Source organism: Podarcis tiliguerta (assembly GCF_965153285.1).
Source record: "Podarcis tiliguerta genome assembly, chromosome: 12".
Classification (NCBI taxonomy): Eukaryota; Metazoa; Chordata; class Lepidosauria; order Squamata; family Lacertidae; genus Podarcis; species Podarcis tiliguerta.
In genome coordinates this window covers 22581146-22605588 of record NC_139545.1, presented here as the reverse complement: position 1 = coordinate 22605588, position 24443 = coordinate 22581146, and the positions used below count along the sequence as shown (strand labels likewise).

Here is a 24443-nt window from a genome sequence, read left to right as displayed (position 1 = left end):
TTGTCAATCTAGCCCAGTACTGTCTATTCTGACTGGCAAGAACTCTTCCAGGTCTCAGATGGAGAGGTGTTGCCTAGCAGCTATCTGATTCTTTTAACGTAAAACTCTAGATATTCAACCTGACATCTACATTCAACACATGTGCTCTACCACTGAGCTATAACCCCTCTCCTAAACAGCTTACTTATCAGTGAAACATCAAAGACAGGAGTAACCTTCCCTGGCACATATTGCTCAATTGTGCCAGCATTACCTCAGTTCCCTTCAACTGAACTGATGTTTAGCAAGCTTTCATTTATGCAATAATAGAAAATACTGAAAGTTGCCTCCATGATTCACGCTCATGTAATTTCAAATTTCAGTTTCAACAAATGTTCACAAATAGGCATGGCCTCGCCTTCCCAAAAACATATTAGCAACAGAGAAACAATCTGTTTTCCGTAATAGTATATCTTCTATTTAGTTCATATGTAAAATTATCTACAAAAGGAATGATTTAAACAAAACTGGAAACTTGGTAGCTACACTATTTATTTATTTTAATATAGAAGCAGTATTTAAATAGTTAGCTAGCTATGCAATACTTTTAATAATTCTACTGTTGTTCACAACAAAACAAAAATGGATGACCAAAACTTTAGTTCTGTGTGTACATTAAACACCTGAAAGGTTAAATTCAATACTGTTCATATCTCTTATCACATTTGCAGAACTTGTAAAATGACTGTTCCCGTCACACATCTTGTCCATAACCAAGAAAAGCACCATACCAGATAAAATAAGTAGCTCAATAATTTCTGCATCTCCCAGATACGCAGCAGCATGTAAAGGGGTCCGCTTTTCATTATCCTGTTGCAAGAGGAGGAAAGATTTAATAAATAATAACAAGTGGTAGAAGCATTCCCTACAAATTAATTAAAAATAATGGTGTAAAGCAGCAGTCAGCAACCTGGGCTGGATCTACACACATCAAAGAAGTGTTTCAGTTAAACACATTGCAAACTTTGTATGAAAAATCGGGTAAGCAAAAACAGAACTCCACAGTGTGGAGTGTTACAGTGTTAGAATGCATAAACAACACATATACCGTAAAGCATTTTTTCTTTGCCAATGTAGCTGAGTCCCTGGTGTCCACAAAGGCTTTAATTGGTGCCCATGGGCAGGTGTCCTAGATTCTGAGTTTTCATTTTAAAAAAGGATTTAGCCCTCCTAGAAATGAAGTTATGGGCCAAAATGTGCAGATATCTTCTAATCAATTTCTGAGAAGTGTGTGTGTGTGTGTGTGTGTGTGTGTGTGTGTGTGTGTGGTGCAGCTACCTTGTATATTTTCCTGATACTGAGGAATGTTCCCTGTTGCTATTAGATAGCAACTGCATCAAAGTGTGCATGTGAAACCATATTGTATAATGGTGTGATCTCCATGATCCTAAGCTGGAGGTCCTAGCTGACTTCCCATTGTAATCATAAAGTTGTTGGGAGTGGCTATCTAATCTTGTTATATGATACTCCCCATGGCAGCTGTTTTGTGTTATCCCACTCATCATGGCAAGTATTTTGTGGGTAGCATCAGCAGCACTCTCTCAAAATTCAAAATGTGCCCAGTGGTCCATAAAGGTTGGTAATCACTGGTGTAAAGCTCTTTTTCAAGCACTGTATTTTATATTTTTAAGAAACATAGTTAACACCATAGCACTGTTAAACACCTTGGGAGATGAGTACAAATGTCCATTCCATAATCAAGAACACTTAATGTAGATTAGCAGCCAAGCAAAATACTCCAATCTCCCTTTTATAATCCATCAGTACGGATTTCCAGTTAATGCTTACCAATAGAATTGGAAAACCCTTCATGAGAGGATGGAGCAAGGCTACCAGTTACAAGCAAATTAATTAAAGAGCAAAATAAATATTTGTTTGATTTTTTTTTAAAGTTTCACTTATAGTACAACCCTATATCTACTCAGAAGTAAACACCACTGAATTGAATGGAACTTTCTCCCACGTTAGGGTGTAGAACAGCAGCCTTAGTGCAATTCAAATGCTATATACTGAAACAAGCCCAAAAATTTATTTTTACTGGAATACTTGTAAATATATTAAGTCATGCCCATTCAATAGCATACCATTATTTAACTTTTAAGAAAAAAATGAAGAACTATTAATACTTCATTTTACTCATTTTAGCATGCTGGAAGAGCTGTGGGTGCATAAGTACTCCCTAAGGACTGTCGCATAAGTACTCCCTAAGGACTGTCACATCATTAAAAAATTGTGATTTAGTCTAGTTTCCACCAGTATTGTATGCATTCCAGTTGCTGAATTTGACTTGTATTTTGTCCATTCATTATGTCTATTCAAAGTAAATCTCACTGAGTTCAATTGCACTTAATCTTAGGAAGGTGGATACAGGATTGCAGCCTAATAAATTTGATGAAAACACATTTCTAAAACTGGAAAATAGTCCATATAGGAATAGAGTAATAAAAATGATATACCTCACTTCACTGCCTCAAACTGTGATGTGCTGTTACTTCCAAATATGCAAACTGCTCTTTGAATGTTCCTTCCCAATTACAGTAATATTGCTTAAACCACTTTGCTGTTTTGGATATTATAACAAACTGTGATGTGGGGAAATCAGGAAATTGAGAGAGAAGGAAGTGAAGCTTTCTCCTGATGTTCTAAACTGTAGTGTGGAGGACTGGGAAAAATGGTTTCAGTTTTCACAAACCAGAAAATGGAAGGCAGACATGAACGAAAAGAAGCTTCACAACAATTCCATGTGTGGTTTCCTGAATTCTGTATGCATGCATCTTCCAATATAAGTCAATTTACTTCACAAAGCGCAAATCAGAAACAAGAAAATCCAAGGCTACGTGCTAGAGGCCTTGACACTATATTGAATGATGCTTTGTAAATGCCTAGTTTCTTTCTAAGAATGTCATTGTTTACTAATCCAGAAAAATGTTATTATTAGCATTAGTGTTTTCCATGTGCTCTTCAGTGAAAATGCTCCAAGCCCGGCTTTAAAAAATCACTAATAGGAGTCCCTGCCCTCAGGCTTACACTCTTCAAAAGACATGAAATAAAAGAAATATTGGGCGGGGGAGCAGGGGGCAAGCTACACTCAGGCACTAGGTCTACACTACAAGTCTAGCAACCAGATGAAATGAAAAGTTAAAGGAGAAAGGACTTGCTAGTCTCTCAATAGAACAGATGGAGTCACCCTGTTTCCCCCAATCCCCTTCTGCTGCAGCCTGACAGAATGCAGTACTATCCTCACTAACTTTTACTATCTTATCGTGGATCTAGAAGTTTCACAGCAGAATAAATATCTTTTAACAGTATTGTTTTCAAACACTACTTTAAAAAATATTTCACTTCATTACTCTTAAAATACTGGACACACACACAGCAAGCCAGGCAAGTATTCTTATTCATATTCTGTTGTATGATCTTCCATTTATGTTTGTTTACTATCTATTTTTGTCATTCCTTCAACAAGGTTCTTACATATCATATCATCTTAGCCTCTGTCACCCAAAGGAGATAGGACACACACAAACATAGTTTTAATAAAGCAAAACCAATCAGGAAACCCGGGTTTGTACTGATGCAGCCAACACAGGTGTTCTGCATTGCGGACCTATTAACATGTGTAATAAATGGCCACCAACTAGCACAGAAAACATCTGGTTGCTTTTTTCCATTCAATACTACTACCTCGCGAGTTATTTTCTCCACAACTGCAGCAAAAACAAAACGGAATTTTGTTGTACCTTAAATAATAATAAATCTGCCACTCTTTAAGATGCAACGAGATTCGCTATTGTTGCATAAGGAAGATCCACTCTCCCACTGCTTCCCCCATACAAATACCCACATTTTTAAATAAAGAACAATCAACTCAACCTCCAAGGCACATGTTTGGGTGCAACTAGATATTTGCTATACGGTGGTACCTCAGGTTACATACGCTTCAGGTTACATATGCTTCAGGTTACAGACTCCGCTAACTCAGAAATAGTGCCTCAGGTTAAGAACTTTGCTTCAGGATGAGAACAGAAATTGTGCTCCGGCGGTGCGGCAGCAGCAGGAGGCCCCATTAGCTAAAGTGGTGCTTCAGGTTAAGAACAGTTTCAGGTTAAGTACGGACCTCCAGAATGAATTAAGTACTTAACCCGAGGTACCACTGTATTTTGAAAGCACCATTAGACTTGAATGATTACAACAATATTACTTTTATGCTGATATATATATATATATATTCACACAAGTTAACGTATGTGGAAAGATACTTGCCAAAGTTCTAAGGGGGTTACTGCAAACACTCATCAGCTGATCAGAGTGAACTCCCTTGAATGTATACCCTTCAAAGGTGCTGCCCCCCTTTGACTGAATGGAACAAGCTCCTTTGAAGGAGTGCTCTCAGTGCCAATCAATGAAACTTGCTTCTTAAATTGGAGCTTTCCTCTCTCTGCTTCAACATGAATCAAACAAGTCCCATTCGCCAAGCTCCTTTGTGGACATGTCTTCTACCTGCCCTACACCTGACATCACATTATAATGACAGGTAGGCATGACCTGTGGGGGAAGGCTTTATGGGCCAAATTAGGACCCAGACCAGGCATAATTAAGCCCATTTGTCATAGGTTCCCCTTCACTGTTGTAGACCTAAACTGCACAGGTCCAAGTAAATTTCACCCAAATATAGGAAGTTTTCAAAATTTATTAATTTCTTTCGTTACAGTTTGAATTCAACATGCTTTAACAATATGCTAGAACTGCTAGCTTCCACAAGTCTGAATCTTCTGGAACACACTGAAGCTCAAAACTGAACCTATTATGCAACTAAGCAATAAAATAAAATAAACCAAAACAGGCCCCTGCACACAAAATTCAGAGAACAAGGGCTGTCTTTTCATGCATTACAAAAGAGGTGCCTAATTAAGACCTTAAATATTAGAATCACAGCAAACAGAAGGTGTGTGTGTGTTCTCTTGGCATCTCATTTGGCAGAGTGGTGCTGCACTTTTTTGTAGCTGCAAAGACGGTTGCATAGTCCCTTTATACTTTCAGTTCCAGTTCTTTCTACTTAGCACATTGAAACTCTGAGACAATAAAATATAAGTGTTATTCAAGCTGTACTGCTAATAAAGTGTTCACATTAAAATCAAGTAAAATCCTGATGGCCTAAAAATAGTTCTTGCCAAGGTTTGGGTCGATTACACACTTCATATTAGTGTCATCAACAAATCTCTTGAAACATACAGAACCTGTTCTGTATCAGCACCTACAGTGTTCCAAGGTATTGGAAAAGGCACTCAGATGTCTCCTAGTGAGGGAGATTGAAGCTTTATGGACCACAGTGACCTACCAGCCTTTTAATGTATGATGTTTAATAATAATAATAATAATAATAATTATACCCCGCCCATCTGGCTGGGTTTCCCCAGCCACTCAGGGCGGCTTCCAACAAAATATTAAAATACAATAGTATTTTAATACAAACATTAAAAGCTTCCCTAAACAGGGCTGCCTTCAGATGTCTTCTAAAAGTCTGGTAGTTGTTTTTCTCTTTGACATCTGGTGGGAGGGCTGTGTTCTGCTATATTCTGTTTTGCTTTGTTCTGCTATACAGTGGTACCTCGGGTTAAGTACTTAATTTGTTCCGGAAGTCCGTTCTTAACCTGAAACTGTTCTTAACCTGAAGCACCACTTTAGCTAATGGGGCCTCCTGATGCTGCCACGCCGCCGGAGCACAATTTCTGTTCTCATCCTGAAGCAAAGTTCTTAACCCGAGGTAATATTTCTGGGTTAGTGGAGTCTGTAACCTGAAGCGTATGTAACCTGAAGCGTATGTAACCCAAGGTACCACTGCCCAGAGTGACTAGGGTAAATTACCATATTTTTCCATGCATAACAAGCCCCCATGTATAAGACAACCCCTATTTTTTGGGACTGCAACAAAAAACTTTGGGGAGGGGGGAATTGCCCAGAGTCATTGAGCTTTTGGGGGGGGGGGGGATCATCACTGCCAATTGCTCTACAGCCTGCCCGCCACTGCAAATTGCACGTAATACCGCGGCCACCAATATCTGCACGCTTGCCAACAAAAGCCCAAACACCCGATCATCAGCAGGCCTTGCTGCAGCAGCAAATCACATGCCCAATCACCGCTGCCAATCTCCTGCTGGCTGCTGCCACCAATCGCCCATCCCTCCTCTGTTATTCGTGTATAAGACAACCCACAATTTTTGCCTATTATTTCTAAGGAAAAAATATTGTCTTATACATGAAAAAAATATGGTAGTCAGATGGGCAGGTACAAGTAATAAATTATTGGTGGTGATGCTACATTGGTTATTACATAGAAAAATGTATAAACTACCTGATTAAAAAGTGTTGAGCATAGTAAAATTGTAGATTAAAAACCCAGCTAAAATCTACAAAACTGGTTTAAACAACTATATGCAAACCAATTATATTTAAAACAACCAAAATCAGTAAAACATTTTAAACTAATACAGGTAACTAAATACTATGCGTGGGTAGGCTTGTTGATGATCAAAACATTGTAGGAAAGGCTGCTGCCTAATGTTAACAAGCAGGGAGCTCGAAAAGCCCTGGTGCTGCCACTCTAAAAGACTTCTCACAAATGTGCAATGAACATCATGTGGCACTTGTGAACGTACAAGTTCTGAAGATCAAAGTGGTCAGATAGACACATATGAGGCAAGGTGACGGTGGTACCTGCTGTCTTGAAAGATGTGATGGTGTGGCCACGCCTAAAGAAACCAGCCATGTACCCTCTGGACTGAAATAACTATCAACAGCTCACAAATACTCCTTCTTGGGGAAAGTAGTGGAGGAGTCGTGATGGGGCAGCTGCAAGCATTCTTGGAAGACACATATTATTTAACCTTGTTGCAAACTATGTTTAGGCCTGGACATGGGGCTGACCTGGCCTTAGTCACCCTGGTGGATGACCATTACATAGAATGGGTCCCAGGGAGTGTGACATTCCTCCTGCTTCTCAGCCCCTCCCCAGCTTTCAATGCTATTTGGCCATGGTATCCTCTTGTACAGGGGACGCGGGTGGCGCTGTGGGTTAAAGCCTCAGCGTCTAGGGCTTGCCGATCGAAAGGTTGCTGTTCGAATCCCCGTGGTGGGGTGCGCTCCCGTTGTTCGGTCCCAGCGCCTGCCAACCTAGCAGTTCGAAAGCACTCTCGGGTGCAAGTAGATAAATAGGGACCGCTTACTGGCGGGAAGGTAAACGGCGTTTCCGTGTGCTGCGCTGGCTCGCCAGATGTGGCTTTGTCACGCTGGCCACGTGACCCGGAAGTGTCTCCGGACAGCGCTGGCCCCCGGCCTCTTGAGTGAGATGGGCGCACAACCCTAGAGTCTGTCAAGACTGGCCCGTACGGGCAGGGGTACCTTTACTTTTTATCCTCTTGTACTAGCTCTATGAGAATGAGAACAGAGGGCATTGTGTCACAATGATTCCCATTCTACCTACAGGACAAAGTCCAGAGGACAGCACTAGGAGAGTGCTTCCCAAACCGCTGAGATGCCGCAGTGCACTATTCTACCTCCAATGCTATTTAATATCTACGTGAAGCCACTGGGAGCAATCATTAGGAGTTTGGGGGCACATTAACATCAGTACACTGCTGACATTCCACATAACATCTGAGTCAGGAGAGGTCATGAGGTCCCTGGACCAGTGCCTGCATGCAGTGGTGGAATGGATGAGGGAAAATAAGCTGAGCTGGAATCCTGGCAAAACAAAGGTACAGTGAGCGACTGGCTCCTGTGTCTGAGAAATTGATCAACTGTCTGCTATGGAGAGCATTTGTGCTTCCTCCAGGTAAGCAGCCTAGGAGTTTTTCTGGATGTAGCCTCAGTAGCTAGAAGTAACTTTTATCAGCAGCGACCAGTATGACAGCTATGGCTGATCTTGGGCCAGGAAAACTTGACACAGCACTTCAGACACTGGTGACTTCAAGACTGAATTACTTCAGTGCACTCTATGCAGGGCTTCCCTTGCACTTGATTGGGAAGCTGCAGTCATTGCAGAATGCTGTAGCACAGTTGCTGACAGGAGTGAGAAGCTGCCTGCATGAAACACCTTTTCTCAGAGATCTGCAGTGGTTGTCTATTCGCTACTGGACCAGGTTCAAGGTGATACTATAAATATATAAAACTCTTAACTGCTTGGGATCAGTTTACCTGTCTAATCCCATAATCTGTTACAGATGCCACACAATACTCATTCCAAACTTGTAAGAAATCAATCTTTTCGTCTGGCAGCATATACTCTGGAATTCCTTGCCCACTGACATCAGGCAGGCACCTTCATAAGCCTGCTTATAACATTTTGGCTTAGGCAAGCCTATCTAGACATGTAGAAGTTGCATGTATTTCTCTGTTTTAGCTCATGTTGATTTTAGTCATCTTTTGAATGTTTTATAACTCATTTTTAATCAGTAATTTTAATGTTTTACTTTCTATTTTTGTGAACCACTTAGACGTTCTCTATATTACAAGCAAGCGGTATATAATTTTTGCTAAATAAATAAAATTAGGCAATGCTTCAAGTAAACTGACCCCAAGCTGTTGCCTAGATGGGCACAGCTGGGTCAGATCTACTCTACCCAGCTCCTCCACCTAATTCTTGGTAATGCACATTTAAGACTGCTTTGTAATCCACAATCAAATCACTATATGAATTGATCTGGGACTAGATGACGGCACCATACAGCTGTAAGGCTTAGTGATAGAATAACCAGGGAGCTAAGGTAAGGGCTAAAGGAAAACCGAAAAGGGGAGTCCTGCCAGAAGCTATTCCCTTCACCACACACCGTATCTTCCATTGCTCATGATCACTCTTACCCCAGGACCACTCATTTCTCCCAGCTCTGAAATCATGACTACTTGGGCATACGGATACCCCACCAACATACTCCCCACTTTAGCGGCAATAAAAGATCTAATTACAAGCAGTAGGCAGCAGCATGGCATTAACTAAAAAAACACTGCAATAAGAACTAGGTAAAAAAAGATCATTAAAGTACCTGTGCTTACAGCAGTCAAAAATATTCAATAAATGAAGTCCCTGGAAATTACCCTTCCAGTCAAACCATCTCCTGATCTTTAATGCTGTAACCAACAAGCTCTCACCTGGTCATTCCCATACATTATCCATCTCTCACCTAAGAGAAATCACAGCAATATCCTCCACCTCCACTCAGTCTCCTACTCTGAGTAGTATCACAGATACTCCCTGGACCCTGCCTCCTACCCAGGACCACAAGCTAGCCATCCACATTTCCAACAGCTGACAAGGGATGCTGCTGCCCACAAGTGACTCTCCAAAGGGATGTTCTGTTACTTGCAATAAGGTTGGCTTTCATGAGTCCTACCCAGAAAATTCGGTTTCAAGCCTCTTTGCAATGGAAGCTGATCGCCCCAGGCTAAGGCTTCGAGCCAATACAGCTGCTTTGCAGAACTTGTCTTGCTGCTGCCACTGACACAACCTGACAGTGTTGCATGTCCAGGCTGGGGAAAGCAGCTATAGGACGAGCAGGGGGCAGTTTTTATCACTGAATTTTTACAGGCATATAGCTTCCCTTTGTACTTCCAGCAACACAGCAAACATCATGCACCCTGGCTAAGAGACATGTTCTGTATAACTTAAAAATGTATATACCACATTCAAACATGGCTGCTTATAGTGAAGATGATGTTTCACAAACTCTGCAAGACACACAGAAGCAATGTTACCAGAAGCAGCACCTTGTGATCAGTGAAAATTGACATCTGTGAAAGCTACTAATTGAAATATTATCTAGGAAGAGAATACAATTTAACAAGGCATTTTTCTTTTTTATGACATCTGTGCTTGTGTGTGGTTCCAGTTGCAAAAGAAAATTATCCACTAATCTTTTAAATAATTAATGCCTCAAAAAACAGAGAGACCAAAGCAGTATCTACTTTTGAAGTTAATTAATTTCTGCTTGGTGTTTTGCTAGATTTCCTTATTTAATTCATTTCTATTTGGTTGCATACAAGCTGATGCATGCCAACTAAAAAAAAAAAAAACCTAAAACCCCCGAAACAACTCATGTACACTACAGAAGCACACCAGGGGAAAGCTATAATTGGCTCTCTGGCATATATTTCTGTGCTTTTCTTAAAAGTAAAAAAAGAAAGAAAGAAAAATATGTACTGTCAAAGGCTATAGCTTTCACAAGTACAAGAGTGTTAACATCTACACTTTTACAGAGATATGACATACACAGAGGTCTTCATTATCTCCTCCTTAAAGTACTTTCATATTTCAAATCATGTCTTCTACCTAAAAACAACTGGATTCTTCTTGGAAAACTCCCTTTTACCATGGATGCAAGGTCATAGACCAGGAGTTAAAGAGCATGAAACTAAAAAACATAGGGATCAGCTGTTCAAACCCCCATCACATAGCCTAAAGTTCTTGAATCCTGGCTCTAGTTTTCAGCTTCTTTATTACTTAAAAGGTAAAGGGACCCCTGACTGTTAAGTCCAGTTGCAGACGGCTCTAGGGTTGTGGTGCTCATCTCGCTTTACAGGCTGAGGGGGCCGACATTTGTCCGCAGACAGTTTTTCCAGGTCATGTGGCCAGCATGTCTAAGCCGCTGCTGGCAAAACTAGAGCAGCGCACAGAAACGCTGTTTACCTTCCCGCCAGAGCAGTACCTATTTAGCTATTTGCACTTGACGTGCTTTCGAACTGCTATGTTGGCAGGAGCAGGGACCGAGCAACGGGATCTCACCCCGTCACGGGGATTCGAACCACCAACCTTCTAATTGGCAGGCCCTAGGCTTTGTGGTTTAGACCACAACGCCAGCCGCATCCCTCTCTATATTACTTAGTTGGTCATTTAAAAAACGATTATATCTGTAAGGTGAAAGTAGTTCCAAGTACAAATATAGCGGGATCAGATTTTATTGTGATATATTTGTCATTTTAAAAACTACTGTAGCTGAGGTTGCAGAAATATATCAAGGATAAGACCAACAAATTTTTACTACTTTTTTATTTTTTTTTAATTTCTATACCGCTTTATATTTTTAAGAAAAATCTCAAAGCGGTTTAAACATATTAAATCAATAAAACATAAATAAAACAATCTGAAGAAAGTCAAATATAGAGCATACTGTCAAAGCAACATAACAGTAAACTAAAATATTATCATAAAGATTTCAAAATAAAATATTACAAAGGAGGTCAACTACAGAATACATATTTAACAAAGTAGGGCTGGGTGAATCTGGATCCCGCCACCTAGGCCAGATGAAAAGGGCCTTGCAGGGAGCGGGCCTTCATGCCTCACAGCCGGATGATCAGAAGAAATGAATGTGTGTCTAACAATGGAACTGAGGGATTTTAATATATGCTTTATTTGTTTCTGTAGCACAAAAGTAGGTAAGCATGTTCATTTCCATTCCAAAACAATTTCCAGCAAAACTACAATATCTGCACTCTCTGCAAGGTTGGGAGATCAGATGAAAATTACACATGCCTCAGATCAGTACTATTCCACAATCTAGCTTACCATTAATTTAGACATGCCCAAGTAATACTGCAATGATAGTTACAGTGGTACCTCTGGTTACGAAGTTAATTCGTTCCGGAGGTCCGTTCTGAAGCTGAAACCGTTCTTATACTGAGGCGCACTTTTGCTAATGGGGCCTCCTGCTGCACGTGCGCCTCCGGCACGTGATTTCCATTCACATCCTGGGGCAAAGTTTGCAACCAGGAGCAGCTACTTCCGGGTTAGCGGAGCTTGTAACCTGAAGTGTTCATAACCAGGAGCGTTCGTAACCAGAGGTACCACTGTAATTCAAAATATTGTAAGTGCTGCACTTTCATGAATGTGAAGATTCATCTTATTGCAAGGATCCTGGTCTTCTCAGTGATGGCTCCCTGCTTGTGGAATGGCCTTCCTGGTAAGGTGCACCTATATCCCTCACTGACTTTCAGGGCACATGTTAAAACATTTATATTTACCCAGGTATTTGATGAGTGACAGATATTAGCCATGGTAAATGTGAAATTAATAACTTTGAGGGTATATGGTTGTTGTTTTAGATATTCTAAATGTTTTAAATGGCTTTACAATGTTTTAAAATATGTCAAAAAATTGTTTTATTTTAAACTGCACTGTATAGCATTTGATGTTTGTTACCCCAGGATTGGGGTGAGATACAAATGTAAATAAACAAGCTGAGATTCATTGAGACAGAAAGTAATATCAGCAGAAGTCCTTGTCCTGGCAGTCCAGGAAGGGAGAGTGCAGTAGTCTCTTGGATTCACCAAGTTTTCCCCACATAAAGTTAAATCATGGCCTAGCACCATGTGTGAACTATCCCTTCCTGGAAATTGGGGAGGACTCTCTCTGCCTGTAGAAAAATATTCCACTATTCACACTATGCAAACACACTATGCACTATTCCACTATGCAAACAGCGTTCAAAACTCCCATTGTTCTAGGTGTGTTTTATGACACGGAATTACATTAGCTCCTAGCTTTCATTGCTCTGTTTCTAACTCTTCTAAATTCAGGTAGGTAACCGTGTTGGTCTGACACAAAGTTTTTTGTTTTTTTTTAATTGTCCAGTAGCACCTTAGAGACCAACTAAGTTTGTTCTGGGTATAGGCTTTCGCGTGCATGCTTATACTCAGAACAAACTTAGTTGGTCTCTAAGGTGCTACTGGACAATTTTTTATTTTTTATTTTAACACTTCTAAGTAAGTGCAAACTTACATTACTAAATGGGAGGAAATGACTAATCAGTTTGTTGGCATCTTTACATAAAAAGGAAATGAAAAATCATGTTTGTCTAGAAACATTATGTTGGTCAGTGTCTATTTTTAGAAATGTCTCTTCTGTGCTAGTGAACTACCAATGCACAATGGAGGGCCTTTGCACACGGTTCCATCCCGCTTTGTTTCTATAACTATAGAGCATGCATGGTGACTCCAACAAAACGCAAAATAGCATGGCCTCAAGCTTAAACACGGTAAAAATTTAGAACAAATTTTTACCTCCCCAGAAACTCCATCAGTGGCTGATGAGTGGACAACAATGAGTAAATTTAGGCCAAAGGCAGGAAACAACTTTAACAGACTACTGTTTAACTATTATTCAACCTTAGCAGAGCACTGAATGTTTGCTACTCTTGCACAGCGACCAGGATCTAGAGAACTAGGAAGAACATCACATGCACCCAGAAGCTGACATCCCTTCCTACCTTACACCTTACCCTGTGTTTTCCTTCCAGGATGCAGATAGAAGGAAAATACTCAACACACACCCAGCCAGGATTTATTCCACTCATGAACAAGCTCTACAGATCCTAGCCAATGAAGTTAAGCAACTGCACTTGCTTGTGCTTTTACTGTATCTTCACCAATTATACTTGAATATGATTCCTATGGATGCTGTCAAGTTTTATTCATAATTAGCAGGGGAGAACTCTCTTTCTTCCAAAGTTTCAACTAAAACCCTGCTTACTCCAGACTAAATTATGTTCATTGACAACCCAAACAGTGAAGAATATAACATTTCCCCGAAACGAAAATATCACAACCCTCATCCACAAATCTGTTTCAGACCTGGGAGTTCTAAGAGCTCCTCCTCCACAAATGGCTTGCCCTATCACTATAAGCAGATAAACTTTATCAAAATTCCCCAGCATGCATCGATCAATGAAGATCCCCAACCACAGAAGATCTGTGCACACATTAGAGGACACACTCTAGGATTCGAGCGCTAGCCTACAACCATCAAGGAAGGTTTGCAGCAACTAAGCATTATAATTCGTTGTAATATGTGTGCCACCATCAATTGGCACTTCAGCATTATTTACTTTACAAAATAACACACTACTTAACATGCTGAAACTCTGAAACACTTACAATACAGGCAGCCCCCCATTTATGCAAGGACTACGTTTTGAGGCACTGGTCGCATCAGTGAAATCACGTATAATTTAAACCCCTTGAAAATGCCTGCAAACACCCCATTCCACCTTTTTAGTGCTGTTTTTATGACATTTCCGGGTTCAGCATGATGTGCGTATACACGGTTGCACACATATTGAACACACGTAAACAGGAGGCTGCCTGTACCACCAACTGAACAGAGGACAAATTGGGAATGGTTTGACCCTAATCATGTATTATTTTATTACACATGTTGGATCACAACTCACTCAATTCCTGTTTTGTTCATAACTTGCAGAATAAAGAAGAATACAACTAGGACAGAGCCTATCCTCACTGTAGGCTTTATTACAACCAAATCCTTGTGTCCTTTTGGAAAGCATCTTGTGCTCTGGCTCACACAACTATAATAGAGTTACTGTGCACTAGATCTTGCATTTGAAACATTGGTTTAAAATTCTAATGAGCGGCCCTGTTTCAATGACATTTGATTTCAATCATTTATTTTTCATTACACATTTTCACCAGCCAACACCCATCATGACAAAAGTTACCCAGTATACAAAGAATACATTTTGTTTTAAAACCACTAGTAACAACCACTAAATTCAGTGCCTAATTCTAGTCAGGTTGAGATTAAACCAAGATTTCGCCAGTAAACCTATAACTATTTTCCTCATACACAGTAAGAACTTCTTTAAAAGTCATAATAAAGCATGATTTTCCCATCATATTTTGTAAAACAGCATTAAAAATAAGTTGTATGCTAAATACCCGATTAGTACTTAAAACCATATCCCTCTGGAATGTTGATAGACTAAAAGCCTAGTGTCTATGTCTACTCTGGAACAAGTCCTACTGAATTCAATGGATCTTACTCCCAGAAAATTGGAATTAGAATTACAGGCCACATTTTTCTAGCAAAAAAATCCCACAGAATTAAACAGGTCTCTCTCCTGAGTAGGCATGTATAACACTGAATTAGTCTCACACTGAGGGCTCATCTAGTCAGGCATCCTGTTTCTAACAGCAGTCAGACGATAAATCATATAACATCAGATAATTAGTATGATCATAATAACTGCATGACTAAGGTTGCAAGGCTATGCATCCTTCCTTACTTGGGAGTAAGTCCCACTGAACTAAATGTGACACTTCCAAGTGAATATACAAAGAATTGTGATGCATGAATATAATAACAGGATCATCATATATAATTATCTTAATTCTCCTAATGCCAGTTCATATGTAGCCAGCACCACTCATGCACAAGAAAGAAGTATCAGGGGACAACAGCTCACAAAACATTCCAATGAGCAGGTTGAGCATGCTCAGTGGGCATGGAATGCTGACTGGTTGTTGGGAAGAGAATAGAAATAAGAGAGAAAACTAAGGGGAAATGGAATGACTTATCAAGGAAGGCGGCAGGGGTGGCTGAACAATAAATTCCACAATGCCACATTTATTTATTTTTGGCAGGTCCCGCTTGTACATGAAACGTATTGGCTGCTGGGAAATTCATTAGACTTATTTTGCAATATTAAAAAGCATCTTGCACCTACAGAAAAAAAAGGCCTGCAATTGTCTATCCAGCTGCCAAAGAACAGGTCACATTATGAGTAGTTTGGACAACCAACATGGCAGCAGGAAACCTGATCCAGTTTACCAGCTCTAAAAAGTGAAATATTTTGGCATTCCTCTGCCCCCCATCTTTTCCCTTGGTTTTATGAAAGGGCTAAAATGAGATGACTTGAACACCAACATGAATTATGGGTGTGGGTAAGGATTATTAGTAACTAGAGCCTGGATAGTGGTATATGGTGGAGAAACCGTATTTGAGTTGGTAACTTTGTTGCAATTTAGTGCAGTCTTATTATTATTACTACAATATCTTAAAAACTTAAGAAGAAAGATAGGCAAGTGTTTCTTTAAACTAAACAGATTAATTAGTTCACCACCAAATGTAGGTAAAATCTTACAGAATAGTAGTAGGGTAAGTTATATTTCGTAAATCAATAAATTTATTACAAAGACTTCTGGAGTGTCTCAGATAAGAAGAAAAAGACAACAAAATAAAATAAAATCTATGAGCAAAAAATAAGGCATTTACCTGAAAGTTAACATCTTCTTTCTTAAAAATTAGTGCACGAACTTCATCAGGGTCCCCATTAAATATAGCTTGAACAAGTGGTGGCTAAAATATAAGAAAACAGAGAAAGCATTTTAATTTTAATGCTATTCAGGTGTAATTATTCCACCACAGTTTTAGACGAGTACCAAAACATTCCATATCACAAATACTTCATTAAAAATCTGTCTAATGCACTCTTTTAAAATGCTCTTCTACATAAACAACCATACTCCACTAATTATCTATACAAGATAAAAATAAAAAAATACCTGATTATTGCATACTAATTTTGCAGAATGCCTTCTGAAAGAAACAGAAAACAACTAGACACATGCATGCAATGTGATAGACAAATAAGGAAGTGCAGTACATCTAAATGATCTGGTGACAAACACATCTATTTCTAAAAATATCTACATGTGCTAACCACCACCATAAACATGTGAAAGCATTATTGCCAAAGCAATAAATAATAACTACTCCACTATTACAATGTTACTGGACTAGTAGCCCTGCATCACATGATCTATTTTCCATATTTTTAAAGAATGGGACTTGCTTTACTACAGAATATACTATATGGTTTTTGAAAGACTACATAACCAATTATTTTAGGAGCTGTGTTAGAAACAATTTGCTACAAAATTCACTTCTTTCCCAATTTACTTTTGAAGGCAATGACCGGAGCACTCCTTAAGGTTTGAAAAGGAACAATCTAGAGAATTTGTTTCATTCATTAGGATTATCGTTAGACACAGAAGTGAATCTACACAACCATATTAACTACTTCAGCAAAATAAATACCAGCTACAGTTTCATATTTATGGCAAGTCAATGGAGCCTTGAACCACAATTACAAACAGGACATATTTAGCAAGAATCTCTTACCAAGCAATGTCCTGAAGCTGAAGGATGTAGAGATATGCTTTCCTGAGGCAGTTTGGAAATAAACGTGGGAGAATCATCTTCCACCTCCTCCAAAACAACAATACACACACGACTCATTCGACCCGTTTGAAGGAGAAAATTAGATTTGTAACAGCCTTGTCCCAAGGATAGCCAAGACAGCACAGAAAGTTCTTTTCCTCTCAAACATAATTTAGAAACACTAGTGCTTTGTTTTGAAATATTTAAAATGGCATAACTTAAATTATATTCTATTTGTCAAATTCAACAACATATTCAGCTAATGAAGTTTTCCAAAATATTCCATAAAAAGTTCTGCTAAAATAGTTCTGCTATTCCTTTATAGCACTCAATTACTAAAATATCCTCTTACAGTAGAAATTACAACAGTATATATAAAAATTCTGAACTTTCACCAGCCAATTTGCTTTTGTTTAATTTCTACAGGATAAGACTACCTAAACAGTAAAATCATTGTTATAGACGACATAACACCATTCTGTATAGAATGAAACAAGAGACAATTGCTCTGGCAGAGATGATCACAGCTCTCCCCACTCCAGCAAGGTCAGCCTCCAGCTAACGGTAGCAGGATTTCTACCGAAAAAGGCATACATGACTGCCCCAAGTGTTCCAGGTCATAATCATTCCGCAATTAAAAATGCTACTGCCTTAAAATCAAAAGTCCATCACACAAAAAGCAACGTATAACTCAACAGTTCTTCAGCACTAAAGCTCCAAGGTTGACATTTCTTCTCCATGTAAAAATGCCTGCAATGTACAGCTAAGCTGCAGTACATTTACATGTGATGAGTCAGACAACAAAGGACAATGAGACTCAAATAATACTGCTTCTTCAATCTAGATTCCCCAACAGACCGTAACACAGAACGCTACTCCATCAGTCAGAAAAGAAATGCAGAACATTTGTTTTCCATCATCATCAGCTAGCTAGCTGCTCCAACAACGAACACGTAAGATATAAATGCCGGTAACAACGTTTTAGCAAAACACCACAAACACAAGCACTTGAATTATTGCTTTAGACTTTTCCTGCAGAAGTAGTTCATCACTCGAGCGCTTCTTTTGATCACTGTGTGAATAGAGGTTCCATTATAGCCTTCATTCAGACCGATGTAAAAAGGGGGGGGAGGGGGGAGAAAATCAGGCTCCACGCATCATCTTTCAGCCAACTTCTTTATTTGAAGATCTGTGTCTATGCAAGTCCTGTGGTTCTTCACGTTAAATGCTCTATTTATCCAAATTTTGTCATTGAGTTAGGATTTTTCATGCAGCAGATGGTACCGCAAACGGTATAAAAAGCTAGTGCTTTAAAAAGGTCATTACAGAACACATTAACAGGACACAAAAATCGCACCCGCAGCAGTATTCCAACAGAGCAATAGATCCGCAGAATGAAATGCCTAGTAATGCTCACATGTTACACTTACCAAATAACTGAGCTACTGCTCTGGATGCAACTTCCTGTAGCAGGGGGAGGGAAAAAAGCAGCTTTGGGGCAGCCCTCACAGAATATCGATGCCAGTTTTGTGTGACTAATTCAGTTAAAACGTAAGATTTCAGTTGAGCCTTTAACATTTTCCACTAAAAGCCACAAGGAAACTCGTATACTGGCACTGCTGACTAACAATGTAGGAAAATAAACAATTCCAACCCATAACTGCTTTCATATGTTACCATATTCTCAGAACGGTCTCAGTTAACCCTCTGTGGCCATGCAACTTTTTAGTCTTTAGAAACTAGGAATTAAAAAGCCTTTTAAAAAAATCAATCCATTATACAAAGTAATAGCTGCTTACCAGAAATATTTGGGTTGCCGGTAAAAGACATATTTAGCATGCTAACAAGCACCTAAGAAAAGTGAGGATATTAACAAACACTAACAAAAAATGTCATCCAATAATCTGAATTTACAGCTTTAGTTTGAATCTGCTGAGCTGTAGCAGTGATCTGTGGGTGTATTATATAAATGGGTCATATGCCCAAAGTATTGGAAATGTTGCTTTTTTAACTCAACAGTACTTCCAGTTCATATTAAGTAACCTTACATTTTTAAGGTTCTCAATTTCAGATCTTAAAATAAAGACTTAGCAGAGTTTCAACGGATATGCGCTGAATGACCATAACAAGAGATATCTGAAGTATCTTGTAAGCTGCTTTGGATATGAATACTGTAGATATATTCCTATGGGTTAAGTATCAAAATTTTCAGGTATCAACCAAACACTGGTATTTTCAAATTCTGTGGTGAAAAATAAGTTCAGCAGTATACAATGAAACAAGATTCACATTTCAGAAGAAAAATACTTTTAAACAAAATTCCAAGTGACTGACTCAGCTGTCCTCAGCTCGGAGATTTTGAAATTTTAGCTAGAAACCATTTTTGTTTACATTGTCGCCTCAGGCATTTCCTCATACTGGTAAATTAATCCCATTTATTTAAATGAAACTTGGTTAAAACAATGCATTCAAAACTGGACATTAGATGTTTTAAGTCTGCTATCCTATGAATTCTTAATTGGGAGAAATAAGTTACTGACTTGCCAACCTAGCAGTTCGAAAGCACATCAAAGTGCAAGTAGATAAATAGGTACTGCTCTGGCGGGAAGGTAAACGGCGTTTCCATGCGCTGCTCTGGTTCGCCAGAAGCGGCTTAGTCATGCTGGCCACATGACCCGGAAGCTGTACGCCGGCTGCCTCGGCCAATAAAGCGAGATGAGCGCCGCAACCCCAGAGTCGGTCACGACTGGACCTAATGGTCTGGGGTCCCTTTACCTTAAGTTACACTGAACACAGTGATCTTGTATGGTCATAATGTTCCTAGTTTACTAAACCATAGTTTAGTAAGTCAGTAATGAGCACTGAGGCTCACCATGTTCCCCTTTATGCACTGGCTCTGAAATTTCCATCCTCTCTATTTAAATGAGAGTTTCCCATTTCAGAAGCAACATGGAGCTCTGGTTTAAACGTATCAGGACACTGAGATCAGTGGGTGAAGGAGCCAAAGGTGGGGGGGGGGGGAGAAGGGGGAACATGCAGGTCCAATGTTCTCAATACTATGGTTTCACAACTTCAATCCAGCCCTGTGGATGCTTACCCAGAAGTAAATTTCTGTGAGTCTTTTCAAACATAATGTTCCTGGCTCAACAGAACTATAGTTTTATTTAGTCTGGAACATTATGTCCAAAAAGGCCTCCTGAGATTTACTTCTGGGTAAACATGCATAGGATTGGGCTGAAGCTATCTAAAACTGCGGAAAACTAGAAGCACTTTGCCCTTCTTTTTTCTATTTAAAGAGCAAAGGCAGCTAACACCAATAGGGGCTGGTGGGGCAAAGGGATGGGCAGCTTATGGTAAGAAGTGCTAAGGCTAACAGAGCTAATGGTAGGTGGAACATTGCAAGGTTGCAATCCTATGCACGGTCATATGAGAATAAATCCCACTGGACACTGCAAGTCTTGCTTTTGTTTTTTTTAAAAAATAGGATTGTGAAAGTAATCAATGCCAAGTCATACCTCATCAATATAATTAGTACTTACACGGTAGTGAAAATACATCACTCCTTTACAGAAGTATAATGCAAATATTACCTCCAGAGTTATTTTGCAACATGCAGCCCAATCCAATGCATGTTTACTTAGAATGTGTACTGAATGCAGTAAGGCTCGCTCCCAAGAAAGTATAGGAGATGGCAGTTTTAGAAGTCCCCATTTTTATTACTGGCCCTGCTCCTATGCCTTTAACAGCAACCTGACATGCAAAAATTAAACAGGTAAAGGTCTTCTTAGCATGGCCATATCGGTGGTAAGTGAAGCAGCTTCCAGCCAGAGCTTCTAAAGCTAAACCAGGACTTGCTTCTAAGTGCACGGGATTGTGTCCCCCCTCTTTTTTTCCATATATGGCTTTTTGTAAACTCAAAACAACAGACCCAGAAAATAAAAACTAGCAATCTGGGTGCTAGTGTTAGCCTAGATGCCTCAGAGCATATGTCTTCAGGGAACAACATGGTTACTACCTTTTCTCTTAACAGAGCTCCTGTGCCTTTAAAAGCTGCAGAGAGGCAGATATTCAACAAACACACCTTTCCTAAGAACACAAGATTTAATGAAGTTGGAGGCCAGCTCCAGGCATTAAAATAAACATTCACTCAATTTTCAGCAGCCCCAAAAACTACATTTTCAGTGAGTGGTAAGAAAGAAACAGAGTCACATAGACTTCCCATCACCTGAACTGGAATTTTGTCTGTACTGGAATTGCAGAGGTGGGAGGGGGGAGAGGAAAAAGTTAAATATACCTTGCTATTCAAAGCCTGGATCTGATAGTGTCCCATAGGGACAAGGTCACTCGCTGCTGCTGGTTTCATCAGTGGTGCGGGCTCTGTATGTGATTCACAGGTGTCAACAATCAAGTTCTTGGAATTAATTGTAGGTACCTGTCACAAAATGTCCCTCCTTTTACAAATAACTGGGTCCCAATTGGCTAGCTGTTCCAGTTTGCAAGGAAAGGAGGGTGTATGAAATGTCACTGGTTTTCACCCTCTCTCATGGCTAATTTTCAATAGGAATTGCTTTTTGGGGGGGGGTGTTATGGAAGGTTATAAGGCAGTACTGGGACACAGTGCTGCAGACGTTAAACTATTTGTTTATTTCACAAATATTATATGCAACTTGATTGTAAAAACAAAACAAAACCCTCAGAGCAGTAGGAAAGAAAGAAAAGATGAGAATGGGCTTAGGTTCTGGAAATCACAAGGGACTGCCCCTATTGATATTTAAGGGTAAGCCTCTGGAGGAACCCTGCCTATCAAGATATGCAGGTAAAGCTCTGCTATATATACCAAACTTGGCTTGGGGTAGGAAACACAGAACACAATGACTGCACCTATATATCACAAGAAAGAAAACAGAACATTCCCAAATGTGTGTTTGCAAATATATTTAATACAGTATCTTTTTAAATGTTAAGCATATTTCTAGTGACTACAAGCCCTCTCTAAGCAAATTCTAACAATGCAGGAAGGAAAGCTGGCATAAATATATTTTCAAAAAGCATAAGCAAGTCAGGTACTAGATGAAACACAGCTGCTAGATATGTCACAAATTCATCCATATAAAAATCACAAGTTCATCTTAACTCCATGCCTGGCTGCAGAAATTAATATTAAAAACAAAATTAAGTTGTCTGTCATTTAAAAGTCGCAGAGAACAAGGAAAATGACATGTAAAATGAATGTACTTCTACTTTTGTTATCTTGTTACAGTAAGCATTGAAATATCGAAATACCTACTAAAAAGGACTCTTAACTGTATGCATTAAATATACCTACAGAAGCACTACTTGCCTTGCAATAACGTCTTTTGAAAGTACGTACAATATTGTTAATAAGAGTATGAAACAAACGTATTCCGGGAAGAATTCATCTGAAGAGAATCAGCTCCATACAGCACAGCATTACCTGGGAATTTAAAAGTGACATTCTGCTACTGCCCACCCATGTGAAAGTATAATTAGCAAATTACATGCTATACCCATATGCCACATAGAATATGACATATGGACACAGAGTGCTATATTTTTGGGCGATAATAAAAAGCTATCCTTATGTCATTATAGCTAATGATAGCAATTATAACTGTCACAGAACATGAAGGGATCATATCCTACTTCTTCTAAGTTTGAGTGAATCTCTTCTGTAGTACTGTCCTCAAGTTATTCTATCTGAATCGTTTAAGGATTTTGCCTCCCTTCTCTGCACAGGCAACAACCAAAAGATGCAGGGCATAATGGAGTGGGGAACGCTTATACACACTCTGCTGATGCGCACGGAGCAGGGGGAACATAACCTCTGTGTGAAAAGGTTGTTGACTGTACTTCCTTCAAAATACCTGTTTCTCAGACCATTAGTTCTTTGTCGTTCAACAACACTAACTCTTGATTCCACTGTCTCCAAAGTTCTCTCCTGGTATGAGCCCTTCTGACTAGGAAATCCAAGGAGGACACACCACAGCTGCTGGAAACTGACTCCAGCTTATCAGAAACGATAGGATTTGCTTCTCTTAGAATAGTATGTTGTAGGCTTCTTGTAGGTGGGATTCCGAGAGGCACAACATTGCTTCAGCTTGCTTACAGGGCCTGTTAAACTCCCATCACTGTGGCAGCAGCTCCCCATGTTTTCCCTAAGAAACTCCTATCCTGAAGGTTGAAGCCATGAGGTCTGAGAGACTGACACCAAACAGCAGAAAAGAGACACTGTCATCTCCACCACCTTCTACACACATGTGCAATTCCAGATCCCATATGACTCTGGGAGCAAGTATGATTACTCATATCATTCAGTAGCCAGGAGACAATGCTGTCAGACTGGAGTTTTCCAGTTGGCATCTTAACAACAAGAAATCACTAAAAACAAATTCTAGCACCCGATAATTCGTACTTCATAGGAAGAAACCAGTGATAGCAGCAGCACAACAGACTGTGATCTAAGTTTTTTTTTTGGGGGGGGTAACATTTTGCTTCAAGAATTTGACTATTTGATGTGAAGTTTCCAACCAACTGTGTTTAGTCACAACGCTGAATAATGAAGCTAAGACAAGGACCGTATTCATAGAAAGCCATCATATGATAAGTCAGACATCAAAGGAGGTAAATATCAGTGTACAACATTTATTTGCTTTTTGAAAAGGGAAAGCCTGCTTTCAAAATGCATCTGATGCTCAATTTTAATCTGACACAGAAGGAGCCTTATCATCGGGATTCCTGCTTTGCAGGGGGTTGGACAAGATGAACTTTGAGGTCCCTTCCAACTCTACAATTCTATGATTCTATGTTTACTGGGAATAAAGTCCAGAACAGTTCAATAGTATTTTCTTTCTTCCAAGAAAGTGACAAAAGTCCAGGATTATGAATTCTTGCTGAGAAGCACTACCATCACCACTGCAAACCCAAATCACACAGGCAGCCTTTACTTTCTAGCAGGAACAGCAGGCATTAATATGAGAAATCACTTCCAGGGAATTAGACTAGGGCATGGGTAGGCAAACTAAGGCCCGGAGCCGGATTTGGCCCAATCGCCTTCTAAATCTGGCCCGTGGACGGTCCAGGAATCAGCGTGTTTTTACACGAGTAGAATGTGAGCTTTTATTTAAAATGCATCTCTGGGTTATTTGTGGGGCATAGGAATTTATTTTATTTTCACAATAGTCGGGGCCCCCACAAGGTCTGAGGGACAGTGGACCGGCCCCCTGCTGAAAAAGTTTGCTAACCCCTGTTATAGAGCCAACCTCCAAGACTCTGAGATTAAACATTACAATCAATTAAACTTGTTAAAAAGTAATAGAACGACTGATGAGGCAGAACTGGGATACATTTGATGACTGTATATTCCATAATTCCCTGA

At 39.6% G+C, this 24443-nt stretch overlaps 1 protein-coding gene across 2 annotated transcripts in view; it reads right to left on the bottom strand.

Annotated features, from left to right (window-relative positions):
- ANKRD28 (ankyrin repeat domain 28) overlaps positions 1-24443 on the bottom strand; it is an 87600-nt gene that overhangs the window by 37118 nt on the left and 26039 nt on the right. Inside the window, exons 1-3 of one of the 2 annotated variants that reach the window (XM_083404682.1) lie at positions 17009-18477; positions 16100-16183; positions 771-849 (exon numbers count right to left, since the gene is read on the bottom strand). In XM_083404682.1, coding sequence (XP_083260808.1) covers positions 771-849; positions 16100-16183; positions 17009-17125 — 280 coding nt within the window. In that variant the 5' untranslated portion in view covers positions 17126-18477. Of the gene's footprint in view, positions 1-770; positions 850-16099; positions 16184-17008; positions 18478-24443 lie in introns of those variants that run through there. The other variant, XM_083404683.1, reaches the window with a different exon arrangement.